Source organism: Passer montanus, unplaced genomic scaffold, assembly GCF_014805655.1.
Source record: "Passer montanus isolate IOZ18808 unplaced genomic scaffold, ASM1480565v1 scaffold39, whole genome shotgun sequence".
NCBI classification, from domain to species: Eukaryota; Metazoa; Chordata; class Aves; order Passeriformes; family Passeridae; genus Passer; species Passer montanus.
The window spans coordinates 5,288,869-5,307,788 of NW_024368707.1; the positions used below are offsets into that span (position 1 = coordinate 5,288,869).

General features: G+C 39.3%; 1 protein-coding gene across 1 annotated transcript in view; it reads right to left on the reverse strand.

Moving 5' to 3' along the window:
- GSK3B (glycogen synthase kinase 3 beta) overlaps positions 1-18,920 on the reverse strand; it is a 152,359-nt gene that overhangs the window by 83,056 nt on the left and 50,383 nt on the right. The window contains exon 2 of the mRNA XM_039718047.1: positions 13,242-13,435. Coding sequence (XP_039573981.1) covers positions 13,242-13,435 — 194 coding nt within the window. The remainder of the gene's footprint in view (positions 1-13,241; positions 13,436-18,920) is intronic.

Below are 18,920 nucleotides of genomic sequence, written 5' to 3' on the forward strand. Positions count from 1 at the left end.
AAGTTCTTGAGTATTTGCTGTGGCTCTTCAAATGCTGATTCCAATCAGCCTGTTGTGGTTTCCTGCACACTGGGAAAGAACATTTCCATTCCATATGTTCTCATACTCCTGCTTTTGCAGATATCTACATGACAAGTATATAGGGTTAATAAATCAAGTATAATCCAAGAACCTCCAAGTCTCACAGACAGGCAATTCTAGTACAGGTTACTGTGATACACTACCAGAAGAATCTAACCTAGAAAGAATACAGAACTACTTTTTTAAAAACTACAGAGCTTCTAATACCATTGTCTCAACTAAAGATTATTATTATTATTATCTGTTTTTGTAAGCTGTTACCACCTTATAATTTTATAACTGAGAATTGCTCACTATTTATAAAATATGTTCAGCAGGGCACTACAAAGTAAAGAAGTATTATCCTTATTTTTAGGAATTCTTCAGAAAGCTGTGCTCACCTTAGTTCTCCTGCTCTACATCCTGCTACACCTGCCAGACTTCATCTGAAATGTGCTTACAAAGTTGCTCAGCATCAGAAAACAAAGCAAGCCCATCTATGTAAGATACTGAACTGAATCTTCCTAATGTTCTCTAGCCCATGCATTACATTTTGGAGTAGCAAACTGCTATGTCCTCACTTCCATACCTGCACACTTACTACGAATTCCCATGGTAGTCAGCAACACATATTTTTAAAGGTTCCTTTATTATTTAACAGCAAACCTGAATTTTCCACTAAAATGCTCACAGGCAATGTCAACATCCACTATTAAGTTTTACTCTAAAAAGGAAAAGAATAAAAGAAAGGAAAAAAAACCTCTCCTGTCCACTTGCAGCAAGAGCAGTGCAACCAGTGGAAGCTCAGCAAGTATTCATGTCTCACTGCAACACCCATGTAAGTTGCAATGTCCCCCTTCAGGGACTAAGCAGACTGCAACAAAATTACTTCATTTATAATCAATCAACATGCCTACACTGTTAAACTCATCTGGTATAAATGAGATGCCAAAAGCCTTGGTACAACCTTCATGACTCAAAGTGCCTGCTGAGATTAAAGGAAGATGAATGCAAAAGGGCCTGCCAACTCAGTCTGATAAGCAGATCCTCGGACAAATCTTTGAATGAAGGAGAAACGAAGATTAATCTTTAAAAGACTTCAAGTTATAGATTCTGTCCTCATCACCTGATAAAGCTTGGGAGGTAAAACAAGGAGCTTTTTGAAACAGGGTGATTTTTGAAATTAAAAAACTCCCTGAAATTAGATCCAGCTGTTGTTTTCCACATGCATTGTTATGCTTCAGTGATTCAGACTGGATGTTTGTGTTTTGACTAGTTAGCTCAGGACCTAAGTAGTCTAATCACCATGGCTGGGGCTTTCAAAGGAACAACACAAATGAAGATGTGAAATGAGCGCCTTTGTTGGGACTGTAACAATTAGACCTGGCTTCAAATCTTAGAAGAACTAGAGACTATAGATGTCTGTAGTCTGCTTATTTGCATCATGACACATATAAGAGCGTCCATTACTCATCTCAGTTCTCTCACTAAGCACTACACAAACAAAAACCCACCCTGAAGAAAGCAGGCTGCCTTCTCCTTAGTTAGAAGTCTGTAACATATATTTAAAAATACGATAAGCATCACACCTCACATTTCACCTGGAAGAAGAGTGAGTCCCTTTGCTCCTGGCCAAAAAAACATTACAAATGCTCAACGACCACTTCCTTGACATCATTCACTGTATTTTAAAGGCAGTATCAACACCATGCCAAAGCATCATGGACTGTAATTAGAATTTTCCTTAACAGAGTAAGTTTCTTGTTGCCTTTTCAGAAACATTTCTTATTTTGGGTTATTACATGACACAACTCTTACAAAACCACTCCAATAAAAATCTAATTCGTTTTTATTTCCTGTGGTAGATCATACAGGAGAGTCTAGGTTATCCAACAAAACCTCAGTCTACATTATCCTTCAGATTTAATTTTCCAATGCTCCAAATGGACCATATTTCACTGCATAATGCAGACAGAAAATGTGATGGAAAAAATGGAGCGGAACAAAAAACCCAAACAAGCTTTCCTCAACAACATGCAAAGTAAAGTAGTAGAAAAGTAATTATTTGTATTGTGTAGGCTGGAAATAATTCTGTTGGTCACAAACATCTCACCTTCTCAGTCATCAGGGACCAGGAAGTATCCAAGTCACATGAAAAAAATGGCAGCATTGCTAATTTTAGAATATGCCCAACAGTCTGAACTGTCTCTGTACTTTAGATGCTTGACAAAATATTTAGAAGAGCTTCCTTTTATTATTTTCCCATGTCTTGGTACTACTTTTCCAAGAAGCAATGGGCGGTGCAAATATTGCTTTTGGCAGCAAAGAAAACAATTACCCATTACATGGCTCTCCAAGTTCCAAACACTTCCAGAAGGAGTATGCCTTTTGGTTATAAAGTCAGGTCTGCTCAAGAAAACAAGAGGAAAACAAAAATTCTCATTTTCACATTTACTTAAACCTTCCTGATTTTGTTTGTTGACTTTGAGTTAATCCTATTCAAGGAAGAGACAAATTTGAAAAAATAAAAAACCACCTCAATTACAGCTCAATTAAAAGGTTTTAAAGAAAGCCAAAAGGGTTGAACTACAGCACAGTGTTGGAGGGTAGGGCACAGATGTCTTGGTGACACATAAATGAGAAGATCTGTCCCTCTTCTTTGCTTCAGGAAGACTCCCCTGAGCAGCAGGTGGATCTCTTCTGTCCCTTCTATGACTAGCATTTTATAGGCTATCCCTTTTTTCCCCTCAAGCGTAATAGCTGCCACAGCAGGATATTTGAATAACAAATACTGAGTTCAAAAAGGACACAGAGTTTGCCACTGCCTGATTTATCAGCCATGCATTTTAAAGACAAAAAACCCCCAGTGTTCCCTGGCAAAAACTGAAGATAAATTATTTAATGATATAGTCCAATCATGCTCCAAGACTGGAATGTTGCACCAAAGATAATTTAACCAAGTAAAAATTTAGTAAGCAAGTGAGAGCCACAGGTAGGTAATGTTGCTAGATATAAAGACTATTTAAACTAAATCTTCCGTAGCCAGGCAATCTCACGCTGTGGGATTTCCAAAAGAGAATACATAACGGTACAACCAAGAACCTTGAAGTATCTGCACGCACCAAACATCCAAGTAGTCTCAAAAGCACCATTTTTATCCCATCAAGTGAATCTTCTATTTATACTCTACACAACACTCTTTTTCCTAACTAGGAGACAGGTGTGGAAGGTTCCTCCTGAGACACCATTTCCACCCAACACCTGCATCCATGCCCAAGCTCTCTATAGCAGCAGCATTACCAAGCTCTCAAGAGCATTAGATAAGCCTGCTCTCTGCGTGATCATATCAGCATCTACTCCAAGAAGAAAAAACATAAAACTAACTCAGAATTTATATACAGCCTCATAAACAGTCGACCACTAAATCCCTGAGCTTCAGAAGTACTTCAGGAATTTTACGGTGACTTTTTAATTGACCAAGTCCAGGCTCCATTCACAAAACAACGACTGCCCTCGATTCTCCACTTGAGCTGGTTGCACACTTAGAAAGTCTATGCCACTGCCACACTAAGACTGTCAGCCATTAAATATTTTCTTTTTAAATAAGAATGAGAAAACCCAAATCTGCTCCACCAGCCTGTAATCTGCCAATCTCAGAAATGCAAAGACATAGTCTCTCCTTGGTAGTGATCCTGAAAGGCTACCAAAGATCTCTCCATAAAACACCACCAAATGAAGGACATTAAAATCAATTTTTACCTTTGTTACACAGACCTACAAATCCATGCCATAATCAAGTCTCCCTTTAATTAGCAGGTGTGACCCCGATGTAAAACCAATTTATAAATGTAAAATAGAGAGGTTATTTCTACTGCATGCAGGGTTTCTGTTTTTCTATGGCAGTCCTTGTCAGGCACTTAGAGGCAGGAATGTTAAAAAGTTAAAGGAAAGGAAATTATCTTTCAAAATGGAACTTAATTTGACCACAATCAGGAATTTTGCAATGTTGAAGTACACTCTTACAGTTATAATATGTTGTCAGTATGTGGCCGAGTTACATCTATCCAAGTGCTTTAAACTATGCATTTCCATGCCTTGATGAGTTTGGAATTCTTTTAAACTGCAGTCTCCACTCTGAACGTCATTATTTCAGAATAGTACCCATTTAACCTGTCTCTCAAAACAGTCTCTATCTAATTTAGGAATGTATATATACAGAACATGTATTTCATATTCTACATATAAATATATGTAATTTATGAAAACGAGACATATGAATTCACTTCCTTTAGAAGACCTGAGAGGCAACAGGAAATAAACCAAAGCACTATTGGAGCAGCTGTATGAGTTATCTGGACTAGTGGGACAAAAGACTTTTCATAAATGTAACGTATCTTCCAGTTATTTTTGTTGGTCAGTAAATTCAAACAGGACAGACAGATTTAATTTTAGTCTCAAGTTATACACTAGAAGTGAGCAAGAGGAGAGAAAACTGACAAAAGAGGTATCTTGTTTTAAAGTCCTGTCTTGGTCCTAGTTTAAGGAGTCCCATAGAAAAACTCACAGAAACAGAAAAGTTCAAAATCCAAAACAAATGCACCACTTAAACTGTGGCATGGATCTTTATAAAAGACCTCATGCAAACATCCACGGGGTAGGAGCAAAAAAGCCCTCAAGATCTCTTTTGACTCCTCCCTGTTGTAGTTTATTTGGAGGGAGGGGGCTCCCCAGGGAGTCCCCAGAGAGCCCCCTAGGCTGTGAGTTCGCTGGCAGCAGCAGGCAGGCAAGGAGACTCCACATGGCTTCTGAGGGTGCGGATTAAATGGGGGTTTTTTGGGGTCCCATCCCCGGGAGCAGCATGGTTACTGAGGGGGAAAGGGGGAGGGAGGGGGAGAGGGAGTGCCTAGGGGAGGGAAGGGCCAAGAGAGGAAGAGAAGAGCTAATAGGGCAGGAGAAGGGCCAAGAGGCCACTGGTCTCGCACGGTTTAAGAGGGAAATTCAAAGTGGGCACAGAATCAGACTTGTGCCAATGGGATTACAGATAGGGCAGGAGAAGGGCTGATAGGGCACTGGTCTTGCTTGCACAGTTTAAGAGGGAAATTCAAAGTGGGCACAGAATCAGACTTGTGCCAACGGGATTACAGATACATGGTGGTTCAGGGCAGGACCACAGGCTTAAAATATACCATACATTTTGGAGGGGTGAGACAGAGCATACCATTTAAATAAAATGCAATACTACACCCTCCCTTTTCAAAGAACACATTCCTAGGGCCTATTTCCCTACTGACATGGTGGTTTACACATGGCAACATGTGGAAACACATGTCTAAACACACACAAAGCCATGCGTGCAGATGAAGAGCTTCTCCTGCTCTATCCTAGGCCAACTGCGGCTGGATGACACTGCATTCCCTGGACATTAATTATCAATCCAGACTCCCCTGCTAAAAAGCAGAAAACTGAAATCAATGCTCATAGTACAAACTCCATGTCATCTCACGTGCCAAACTGAAGACCTATTTTGCACTAACAGCTATTATGCATCCAATTCAGATGTCCAATTTGAAAACATCTGCAGGAGTAGCCATAACTACAAATATAATTTTATTATACAGACTGTATAATTTTATTATACAGACTTAAAAATAATAAAAAGTTAGAAATATGATTCTTAGAGTTCTTAGATGTTCTAGGCCACTGAAGTATGTCCAGGGAGGCTACAGCTGACACAATGAACACTGCACTGCTTTCTTCAAAGACTGTGAAAAGCAAGGATAAACAGATTTTTTTATCCATTAGGATAGTTTGAGAAAATTGGAAAATGGAATGAAATTGTTGAGAGCAAAAACTCAGATCTCTACCCAGCCTTTCTGGTTGCTGTGAACAGACAGGCACTGACTGCAACTGCAATTACAGCTAAATGATAGAATTGGCTCCTCCAATAAGCTTCCAGAAGACAGCCAGATCAAGTGCTGCTGTAAGAAAAGCTATTATCTTGGTAAATCTCTCTGATAATCTGGATAAATTAAGTTGGGCCAGAGCTACAAATCTGGCCTCTATACAAGAGTTAAAACATAGATTAGAAAAAAACTCTCTGAAAGCAAACATAGCCCTCTAGCTGTTTAGAAGATGGAAAAACAACCTGAACACATGCCCAGGCATCTCCCATTCTGGAAATCTTATCTGACAGCCTCAGTCTTAAAGAGGGACTGTACTCCCTTAGATGAGGACAACTAGGAGTAAAAGGCAGTTTTGCTCAGGCTTAATTATCTTTCTACAGCTGGTTTAACAAATGTTCACAATATTTGCTGAAGTCACTGAAAAATATTTTCAGCCTTCCATCCCCACTTGTGATACAAACACAAAACATCTCGTTAGTAAGAAGACAGATGTATTGTTTTGGGTGCTCTTTCTAGCTATTTAACAATAAAATTAAGGCAGCCTTAAAAGAGTAACACCTCCATGATAAACTTATGAACAGTGATTCACTATTCCTCAGATCTTCAAAGTATCTATGATGTGCAAACCCTCAAAGACTTAAAAGAAAGGTGCTTAAATGTTACTAATTCTCATCACCATGTTTTTCCTTTGTGACTTTTTATCCCATGGGTGCTTCCAACTCAACTGAGATAAAGTAAATAAAGGAATTCTTCTAAGAGAAGGCCTTAGAGATTAATGTCTGAATATTCAATGATCCTTAGATGGAGATATGAGATGAGAGAATGCACCTAACTCATAAACAGATTAAATTAAAAAAGGAAGTTCAGTGTTCAGTTCAGAGGAGACCCATGTAGATGAGAGGTCACAGTGAAAGATAATCATGAATACATCAGAGCAAATCCAACCTCTACACTGCATTTAAAACTTTAAACACTGATTTAAGATGAAGATAGCATTCATTCTGAACCTCTGTGATAACTTTTAATTCCCTTCTAGAAAGGAGTGAAGTAGGAGGGGAAAGGAAGATCCGCAGTGACTTTATTGCTCTCTATAACTACTACAGAATGGAGTTTGTCGTAAGTGGAGTTGGTCTCTGCTCTCAGGCAGCCAGCAAAAAAGGATGAGAGGACACAATCTCAAGCTGAACTAGGGGAGGAGTAAGTGGGGTTGGTCTCTGCTCTCAGGCAACCAGCAAAAAAGATGAGAGGACACAATCTCAAGCTGAACTAGGGGAGGTTTAGGCTGGACATCAGGAGAAATTTCTTCACAGAATGGTTATTAAAGTTTGGAATGGACTACTGAGGGAAGTGGTGGAGTCACCATCTCTGGAGGTGTTCACGAAACAACTGGATGTGGCACTTAGTGCCATGGTCTAGTTGACAAGGTGGTGATCAGTACAAGGTTGGAATCAATCTTGGAGGTCTTTTCTGTGACTTCAATATCCACCTGTGTGCTTGAAAGAAAGGGTCCACAGCTCAGGCACATACAAAGGAAGTCAAGGCTTCTATGAAATATCGAGCAGTAACAATGGCTTCTCTTCAACTGTACCTTTAACATTCTCATAACAAAGCTGTGGTACACAGAAATAGCAGTCTGGAAAATGGATCTGCTAAAAAGCAAGATGATGCACACATCCTGTCTGAATCCAGCAATGGGAAAACAAACCTGCACAGAAGAGAAGGGATACCACTTCTCTTAAAGCTTTACACCTGGGTTCCCCAGCACATATCGAGAGGATGGGTGTCCAACTCTTGTCTGCTTGTCAGCATATAGACATGACTATCCATAGCCCAACCTTACAGACTGCAAAACAAAACTGGTTTTAACTCTTCTCTCAGTCGGGTTACCCAAGTAACTTGAGTACATCTCTCCTCAAAACAGCTCAGATACACCAAAAGTGGCCTTAACAGACTGAACCCCCTGAAATGGAGCTTTTTTTCCAGTATAGTGCTACTACCTGTTGTATCTTTACTGGTCATTGATAACCAAGAACTAAGGAACAAGCTGGGGGGAAGTCAGAAAAAATAGAAATAATTCAACCCAATTTGAAGTCATATTCTCACAGTGGTCTGTTAACCACTGAGATTCTGAGAGCAAGAGAGGCAAATCATTAATCAACAGGTTCACTTTTTCACATGCATATTTACAGAATTATACCTTCAACCATGAGCAGAGACACAAAACCTATTAAGAAAAAACCTGTGTCAGCTCTATATTTCTGAACGATTTAAAAGTCTCTTGAAAAGTTAGCAGAACATAAAAAACCTAAACACCTAGTCATTTTTTCAATGGAAAGTCTTCCTTCTGGTTTTACATTTTTCATGGGAGCTGCTATGATCAAAGTTGCTGTAAATAAGGTAACACAAACAGCCTATATGGGCTACTTTGAAAAGGATCTTTTTCTACTTAGCAGTTTGATATATCTGAGGCAGGAACTGAAGGAAAGCTGTTGCTTTCAGAAGCATTTCAAACAGCTCACAAAAGTACATTTCAAACAGCTCACAAAAGTACACACACCACCTCAACACAAACTTATTTTTCCATCCTGCTGCTTTTTGGGCTTTAAGGCTCAAATCAACACTAAGACTTTACATAATAAAAACCAACGACAACAAAAAACCAACCAACCAACCCCTCCCCCCCCAACCAACAAAAAAACCAAAACAAAACAAAACAAAAAACCAACCCCCCCAAAAAAAAACAACAACAAAAAAAAACACCAACACACCACAAAACCAAGCCAAACCAAAGAAACAACAGACATGCTAATACTCACAACACCTATTCCTTCCGTAACTAAAAATAGGAAAGAGCACTGCCTACTATTCAGTGGTCTCATCTTTAGCAATGCAGTACTTCACATTTATGGACCATTAGGGCCCAAGTTTGACATCCTCTCACACTCCAGAAGATCTGCCTATTTAAATAATTCAGGCAACTAAGCCAAGGGCACACACGGTTGGATGGTTAAACCAAGGCAGTCCATGAATGATTTGACAGACTGGATGGCATGAATGGTTCCCATTACAGAATTTGGCTTTCTCTTGCTGCACACTTTATGTCTCTGTGAGCCATTAACAAGAAATGTGATGCCCAATCTAGACTGTTTGAAAAGGTGCAGGAGGAGTACAAACTCTCTTCATCATTTAGATTTCAACAGCCCAGTGCTAAAAGCAGAAACATCAAGTATGTAATTCAGATAGAAGAAATTTAAATACTTATTCTCAGTCAGCTGTGAAATATTTCTAGCAATTCACACATTCATTTCATTAGGATTTCTTAAAAGCCTTAATGGAATGGCAGAAATAACAAAAAATAACTATTTATGCTAACATGTCTCTTTGCTTATTATTGGTTTTTGCATGATGAGACAGCAACATGACAGACTCTTAATCTGAAGAATATTCCAATGAAAATGCTAACAAAAGCAATGCAAGAATTTTTATGCTATCAGTATTTTCTTTTCAAGCATCACAATTAGGCTGTGTCACTTGAGGGCCTGCACAGACACATGAATGAAAATAACTGAAAATACTATGAACCTTTTAACTGCATCTATTGATGCTTTGCATAGGAACCTATTATTACACATTTGTGGAATAGAAGCAGAAATACAGAATAGATCTATGAAAGCCAGGTTCATGTTTTTTAGAAATTTTGCCATTTGAAAGCAATTTGGCCCCAAAGTTTGTGAACAGCTGCCTTACACTATTTTTCAAAGAGAAACATCACTCTCACCCCTGTTAAACTTGTAACTGGAAAAAAAAATCCAAAATCTACCAACCCAAAAAGATAACTTTCCATAAGAGTTGGTTAATTAAATTAAACAAATTAAATTGTTTCACAGATTAATGACAAACAGCACATAGTTTGCGAACTACTGATTCAAGTATCAGGTAATTGCCCAAAATTACATTACTTAATTTCTCCCACTTAGTATGGAGAACTAGCTTACTGAAGGCAGAGCTACAAACTGAAATTAAGCATAAAGCTCTAGGTGGTATTTTATTTATTCCCTTCAACAACTTACCACTTGTTCCTACCTATAGTACTGCTGTACATTACACTGAACTCTAGACACACACTCTAAAATCCAGAACAATTCAGAGACCCTGTTTAAAACACAGTCATGCAGTCACCGCAATGTCAAACTGAAGAACCACTGAACTGCAACAAGGGAGTAGAAAGAAGAAGGAGCATTGCCAACTATCTTTACCATCCAGAAACTGTAAGATTCAACTCTTCCGCACTGATTTAACACTCAACTTCTTTCTGGTCTGGACTGGTGCTGGGAGGCTGACTTGTCATAGTAATGGAAAAGGAAAAAATAAAAATAGGCAACCCCCCTCTGGTAATTCCAGCTTTCAAGCTAGCTTCAAACCTGGACAAAAGCATCTCAGCTTCCTGACAGAGATCTAAAATTGGCAACTGAGGTGCATATTCCAGACCTACACAATGATGGCCCTCTACATTCACAAAAGGCAGCAAGAGCCTAGAGGTTACACTCTCTTGGTACTTTCTCAAGTTTCTGAATCATCCCCTTTCAGTTTCAAGACTATCTGCTGGCTCTTCTCAAAGCATTTTTTGAAGAAATCATGACTAAGGAATTATAGTGCATGTACCAAGACAAATATATCACAATAGACAAGCACAGGGATAAGCAGCCACCAGCCAGAAGCATACAGCTGAAAATTTCATTCATTATTCAAATTTCAGGAAGGAACTTCCATACATCACTTTCCTCTTGTTGCTGGGATCAGCGCAGACTGGTATTTCTAAGGTGCCCCATCCTCTTTTCCCTCTCTTGTTTGATTCATTATCACTTTGATAATTAATCAAACAAGCTGCCACTATCTTGGGCTGCCTGCAGTAAGGTGGGCTTTTCCCCCTCAATCATTGCTGTAGTGGGAGTATTTATTGATGAGAGGGGAGTGGCAGATTTCTTAGGGAACTCCACTGACCAGGCCTTGGATCTGGACTTGGGCAGCCAAGCAGAGATGGCAGCAGCCCAGCTGAGCTGCAACCACAGCTCAGCCCTCTGAACACAAGAGATGGTCTGCTGCTACACTGCACTCAAACCATTCAGACAACAGACTTTCCGAGTTCCCTCTCTAACTGGCAAGTTATGTGGTCCAGCATTTACTACCTAGACCAGGCATTCCCAAAGAGTAGCATACCCTGAAGAAATTGTATGCTATTCTTAATATAATATACATCTGTCTAGCTTCCAAATCTGTCCAGGCAGAGGCTGCCATCCAGCCTGCAAGAATTTACACCTCCTGCCAACATAACATACACTTCTAGATCAGAATGTGAAAAAATGAGAGGACTGAACTGACAAATGATGGGAAAAACTAGGGAGCTTAGACCAAAGGTAGATGATGCTGTGTAGCTGGTATAAAAGATTGGGATAAGAATATGAAAAAATGTATAACTTGGGTATTACTGCAGATGTGACCAATACAAATTATGAAGTTTAAAAAAGTATTTTTCAATTAATGCTATCTCTCTGCAAATCTATACATGGACTTAAGCATTAATTACACCTAGTTTAGCAATACTAAAGCCTCCAGGTATTGGATGTTTTCAGCTTGTATTATCAAATGTAGACAATTAATTCAGAGCTCAAACTGGAAACACCCTACTTCGCTTTTCAGTTTAGCTGTTTTGCTTTAACAAAGAGCTAATATTCAAGAGACAATTTTTTCTATCACTTAAAAAAACACTAAAAAATAAAAAGATATATAGTCAGATAACAAAACGTCACTAAACCAGCTACCAAAACAAAAAGCAATCAAAGACCAACATTTTATTCTAGATGCCCAAGAGAGATTTAACAAAAAAAAAAAGTAAGTTATCACAAACTATTAATATCAGGAACTAAAATGCTTGGCCAAGTTTTCATTTTGACACACTGCAAAACCTCAAGAGTTACGAGACTACAGAAATCAAAGATTCTTGTCAAAAGCACTAGCTCACATCTACCAAGCATGACAGGGTATAGGAAATATGCCGACCTTCCCCCTTAAACCTAGGCAATGGGAAAGACCAAAAAGCTCCTTTTAAGTACTAGGTTTAGAATTTGTTTTTCCTTTTCTGTTTTACCTCTTCTTTATTCTCCTAAAATAAGGCACTCTTACATCATATTGCATGCTTCTCAAGTACTAATTACCTTCAACCCATAATACAGTCCAGAAATAACTCAAATGTAAGAACTTTATATGCCTTCCTCAATTAGAAGTAAACAATTCAGCATTACACTAATTGAAATGTATCCTTCCAATTTTTCATCTAAAGCATCTCTGATATGGTGATGATAGCACAAAATTTAAAGACTCAAGGAGAAGTCATACACTAGTTCCTTCAAAACAATGTTTTTGCTACCAAGAAATTACAAATATTACCAGTGAAACTAGCTGTGTATGAGGTCTTGCTGTGAAAACAAGATATGTTAAAACCAGTACCTCTGCTATCATGTATTGCTTGCACAAGCTGATCTGCAGGCCACCTGACTATAAGGGAATGAGGTCAAGTACATTAAGTACCAAGCTGAGGACTAACAGAAGTGTTGAGGTGGCTTATGGTTCTTAACTTTTATTTGGTTTAAAAATCACTAGATAAAAAGATTTCTCTTTGCAAGGCTACTAGTTTAGAATAAAGAATCACTAGTCTATTAAAAGCATCAGGGTAGAACACGTTTATACATCAGGTAACAAAAAAAATAAGTGACCTTCAGCCCAGACTGCCCTGGGCTCAGTATTTCTTATCTTCTTGCTTAGCCTTTACAATTTCTGATTTACTCAAATATAGCCTTCAATTTTATAGGGGCAGCAACTAAAAACAAAGCCTAAAGGCTTCTGTTTCTTCCAGCAGTTTAATTGCTAATGATTGGCAAAGCGTTTATGCTAGAAAAAAGTAACCTTAAGACAAGCTTTTCCTTTGTTTCCACAGCTCACTGTCTGAGAAATCTGCCTGGCAACCTGCAAACAACACATCAAATCAAGATTTTTAGCTTCCTGACTTGCACTAATACAAATAATCGCAGTGACTCACTGATTTTCAAGTTAAACTACTGCTTGTATCATAATCCATCTGTTTAATTTTTAGTCCCAAAAAGTTTTAGGTATGTTTATGTCCTCCAATGAAAATAAATTAAGAAAATCAAAAACACTGCCATCAAAGACATGGAAAAGGAGATAACATTCATGAAAATACTATGAATTTAGGCATAGACTCACCTTAAATCTTTTATCCTGCAGGACTTTCTTAATGGCCACAAGCTCTCCTGAATCACAGAGTTTGGCTTGATACACAACACCAAAAGATCCATTTCCAATCACCTTGGTGTCTGTGTAGCTGACTTCTTGTGGTCGGTCTGGACCTTGTCCAGGAGTTGCCACTACTGTAGTCACCTTGCTGCCATCTTTGTCTCCTGCAAAGCAATAGATACACAAATAATCAAAATACATGCAGAAATAAGATGACCAACAAGACTAAAACAGAGGATGATAAGACAAAGATTTAGATCAGCATATGTACTTCAGTATTAAAAAGAAAAATATAAAACCTCTGATAAAATGCAAAGAAAACACTGAGCATGTTTTTTACCAATATATATTAAGTGGTAACAATTTTTCATTTAGATTATTGCTAACAAAAATTTGCTCTCCAGAAGCAAATAACTGAGCAATAAAATGTAAGGCATAAAGAATCCAAGTACTTATCCCTACATCTGATTATCAAGCGATATTAAACACAGTTGTTTGCATTATCAAAATGAAGCATTTCCCCATATTTTTCCTAAAACTGAAGAAGCCAAACTGCCAGTATGAGCTCAGATCAGCACTCTTATCTTTACAGGCATTTATCTGGCAACAAAAACCAGGAGCACTTTGTTACAAACCCACCCACATGTAAAGCTTCAGCTTGCAGCAGTAGGAAACATAACCTTTGTCAAACGTGGCTGCGTGCACCTGAAGTGAAACCTAGGCTGCATAAGATGGCACAGTCTCATTCCTCCCTTCTTCCATGTCTGGACTTCCTTACAAAGAAGGGAGGCACCTGCTGGGGCAGGTGAAGAAGGGGGGAAGGATGCCAACAGCAGGCACTTAGCTGGTATCTCAACATGAACCAGAGCACAGCCAGGGACATGCTCAGGATGCAAGAGCTCAGTGGAAGCTGCACAGGCGAATGTGCTTTGGCAGAGATGCAGCAGCTCTGGGGTTCCAGCCACTTTTCCACCAAAAGACCCGAGCCACTATCACCTACTCTTAGCCCCACTGTTACTACCAACAGTGCTTTGCTCTGTTGAAAGTCTGATTTTGTTCATAATAGGAGCAAAGCATTAGGCAAGCACAATCCGGGCATTTCTTGCCATTCAGTTGCAATAAAGAGCCCTTCATGCTTGGGTTACAGAACCAAACAGGGCTGCAAGAAAAACCAGAACCTGCTGTTCCCCAGCAGTCACCACAGTTCTTCAGAAATTGTTCCCAAGAAATGCTCATCACACCTGCTTATTAACAAACCTTCTCTCCACAAATTCTCCAGAAATTCTCTTCACTTCTCATGCATTTAGAAAAATCTTTCCAATGGATACCTTGATCAATAGCTTTAGTGCAGTTTAGGCAAAATGCTCCTTGTTCTGCTCCAAAAGGACATGGAAAAAAAAATGGCACGGCTCACTCTGCCCCCACTGCCTGCTTCCAATATGAGTGCTGTTGCAAAGGAAGTCATTATGATGGAGAAGTTATTCTCCTTGTGGAACCTCGCTTCTCACTGCTAAAAACTACTCAGGTACAGCACCTAAAACCAGGCTCTGCAAAGGAAGCTTACCTCAGCTCTACCCAGCATGCTGGTGACTTCTTGTGTCTGACTTACAACACACTTGTTTGTACAGCCCAGCACAATGTTTGCAGCTTGTGCAATGCTGCAGCCTCATGATCAGCTTGTGTACCAAACTCTCCTCTGTGGGGCTGCTGCCTGTCCAATCCTCACCCACTCTCCACTTACATACCTGATTGCTCTTATCAAAGCCTAATATTCTGCATTTGTCCTGACTGAACTGCATCCAAGGTTACTGAGCTCTCCTGCCAGCTTGTCACATCCTTCAAGCACAGTCACTATCCAGAGGTTCATTTCCCAATGCTACATGAAATTGACCTAAGAAATTGGTGAAAACTGGTGAATCCAGTGAGACTGCTAAAAGCCCTGCAGAAAGCTACTGAAACATCTCATCCTATTTTTTCTTGGACCTCCTGTTATGCTCCAACAAAATAATCAAATAATTTTGTATGTCTTTCATGGGATTTCCTGTAGTCCATTGTTTTCCTAGGCTTCTCATGAGAAAATTAGTTTGAAAGCTTCAGAGTCAAGCTATCCACATCTACTACTACTTCTTCTGCATCTATAAGATTCAGAAGAAAAGCAGGTGGCTTGACACAATTTCCTCCTGGAAAATCCACATTAACTACTATTCATCTTGTAGGCTGCCTTTTAGGTTCTTACAAAGTGTTTCCTTTAATTATTACAACTACTCCATAAAACAAATCAAATATAAATTAAGTACAATTAGTGCTAAAGGTGACAATTATTTGCCAAGCAATAGAGTTGGTACAACCCTTCCTCATAATAGTCACGAGAAGTTGAGATGCAGATTTACAGATTTGGAGAGAAAATGGGGCAAGGGGCAGAAAGGCACACTAAACAGACGAATGTCTTTTTACAGGGAGAGAGAAGCATAAATAGAAGCATACTAGCTGCATGGAAAAATCATTCTCCTCTTCGATAACTGTAAGAAATAAAAATAAGGAAGGCACAAATACAAAGAAAACTTTTTTTTTTTTTGATAAACAAGCTGAAAGTATAACTCTCATAGCAGCAATGCATTTTATTTGCCCAACTATTCTATGATTATCATTCTAACTTACCAAATATACAGACAAGTTACATCTGGTCTACTACAGCAATCTTCATCAAATAAAAGGTAATGCTCTACCTGCTCCATTTTGAGGGACTTTTTTTTTTTTTTTGGCAGGGTTCACTAGACCAGAGTATTGAAATTGTTGTTAATGAGTTTTGCTCTCCAAAAATCAAGATTAATGAACTCTTAGATAAAAATAATTGTCCCTGGCAATTTGTCACTGGTTGAGATTTGAAGTACTTGACATCAAGAGATCTGCTCTAAGGACTTTCTTCAGAGCTGCAGGTCTCTCAGGAGCCTCCTCGTCCACAAAAGCAAACCCTGAATCTCAGGCTACATCAAGTGTTTTATCCCAATGTGCAGCATACAGACTGCAGCCACCCAGCCAACTTTTCCAGAGCTCAAATGAAAAGCCAGTCAGCTTTAGACACCTTCCTTTAAGACCAAGTTTAGCTCTTACCTAGACTTGCTGAAATCATCTGCACTTAGAAGTGTATGCACTGACACTTTAAACACTACACCAAGAATTACTTTGTTTCTTTACCAGAATTTTCAGAGCATTAAGCATCACAGAGCTTTCTCCCACCTTCCTGCTTTTAGGAAACAACAGTTTTTGCAAACCATCCACAAAACACACCGTAAGGACTCTAATCTTTTAAAAGTTAAGCCTGTTAAGAGTTTCAGTCATTCTTTTTCATTATTGTTGAACCTGAGGGACTATAGGGTAAAATTCACCTTGCACCTTTGACAGCTTTGATCTCCAAGAATAGAACATCTCGCTGCTGCTCAAAGTACACAAATAATGTGTTTGTATGGCAGCAGCATCCAGAGGCCCCAAGCCTGTTCTGCCACTCCTTGCACTACAGAGATGTAGGTACTGCTCACAAGATCATGCACAGTTCAGAATGGTTATCCCAGTTTTAATTGTCTGGACAGCAAGCGCTGACTTGCCAGCCAAACAGCACATAAAGGAGTTCACTGAACAGCTTTCAGAAATGCTGGGTTTAGCCTCAGCATGATGGAAAATGGCAGAGAGGAAACAGCCCTACCCAGCAATCTTCAGTACCTCCAAAGGGAATCCTAACTAACAGCAAACACCAAGCAGCATTATATCATAGCCAGCCTTAAAGAGAAGCCTGGATAGTTCTCATCTCATTCCCTTCACTTCTTATTTGTTTAGGACTGCCAGACTCAGTGACCCCAGTGGATAGGCAGGCACTGCCAAACACTGAACACCCTCGACGCCTTTGACTGCAAGGTCTACAACAGAACTAGGACATTAAATGGAAAAACTAAAGAAGGAAGAAAGGACTAAATAGAAAAATACTGAACAGCTTTTACAGCACAGCTCACATGAAAAGCATTACTAGCACATGTCCAGAGGCTGCTGTTTTCTAGAGCCAAGAGCAATATGACCTTGCTTTATTGTAACCAAAAAGCAAATTAATGTGACTGTAAAACCATCATCTATGCCAACCACATTTATAACATCCAGGATAGAAGCAAAAGGAAAAATAAATAGTTATCACATTATAATGCACTTGATATGTTTCATGGAAACCCTTAAAGCATTTCTTCACACAGTACTGATGTTTAACATCCATGATATTGTATTTGGGTTTGGGGTTTTTTTTTTGATGAAGAGCTTTTTCCACAATTCTGATGTGAAACTGAAAAAAAATCCAGACATTTCAATTTCCAAGTGCTCTGATTGATCTAGTTCACTTTCTACCTTTAGCACATGACCACATGGGACAAATCACAACCATTAGGTAAAATCAGTGAAAGCACTGTTGAAAGCAGAGAATACTCATTGGCTTGTGGGAAGAAATGAGTATACTCCACTTAGAAGACCACAGACCATCAATGCAAGCAACAACCCTATTTCTGCATCTCAAAAAAAACCACCCCAAACATGGTGGCATATGTTTTTGTTTTTACCCACTTGAGACTGCGGATCTTGTTACTGGGCAAGCATTTTGTCACACATATACTCCACCAGCTGCAGATTCCTACTACTAAGCTCAAAGGTGACCACCTGTAAGTGTACTGCACGTATACTTTTGGCCTGTGCCAAATGAGGTGTCATTCAATAAAATTCACTTCAGTCCTCAGGGACCATGAAAGGCATCCTTTGCTATTGATCACCCACACACACCTACTGAATGGGCCTGGCGAAAGTCCAAAATTATGTCTGCCCTACATCCCTTTAGCTGTTTAGTGTCTGACTGAGCAGTAAAACCACACTTTAATACAGAGATCTAAGAGTGCTTTTTTAACTCTCAACTCTGTGTGCCCTCTTCCTCCTTTTCAATGTGTTTTACAGTTGAAGTGAAGAAACAATGTATTAGTACAATGATTACAGCAGCTTTACTTCTACTTCAAATGGAACCTTGATCCTTTGCACTGTCTACAAACTCCACCTTTTCCTCTCTTTTGACTTCACCTGTTTCCTCTTGCTTCCCTGCTCCAGCTGCTGCATTCCTCCTCACCAGCATGCTCTCAGGTTTTTCCATTAGGTATTACTTAGGTTGTCTTTAAGTCCTAAAAGAAAACTTTACAGACCTACAACACACTCTGCACAATGTCTGAGGTCACGTAACTGCGTTCACTTAAATATCTTCACTGATTTGTTTCAAATCTCACTGTCACCTCCCTACTAAGATATGGCTCAATATTAAGTCACTTGACTACTTCTCCCCTTCATAAGGCTTAGCCACACTGCTTCATCTTAATTTGAGCTCAATGCTCCATGCAGTCAAGGAGTCACTTCCACAGAAATCTGACACGGCTGGATCCAGCTCCTGCCAATGGGATCAGGTTACAACCAGTAGCTGACACAACTACCTAGAAAGAAATGAGCAACGAGAGGGGGGGGATGGAAGTTTATCAGAACTGCAGTGGCTCTTCTCAGCTGCGGATAACTGGACGGTCAAAAGATCTGACTACTCTGTGAAAATAACGTTTTAAGAGAAAACTTCTTGAGCTATCTACTAGA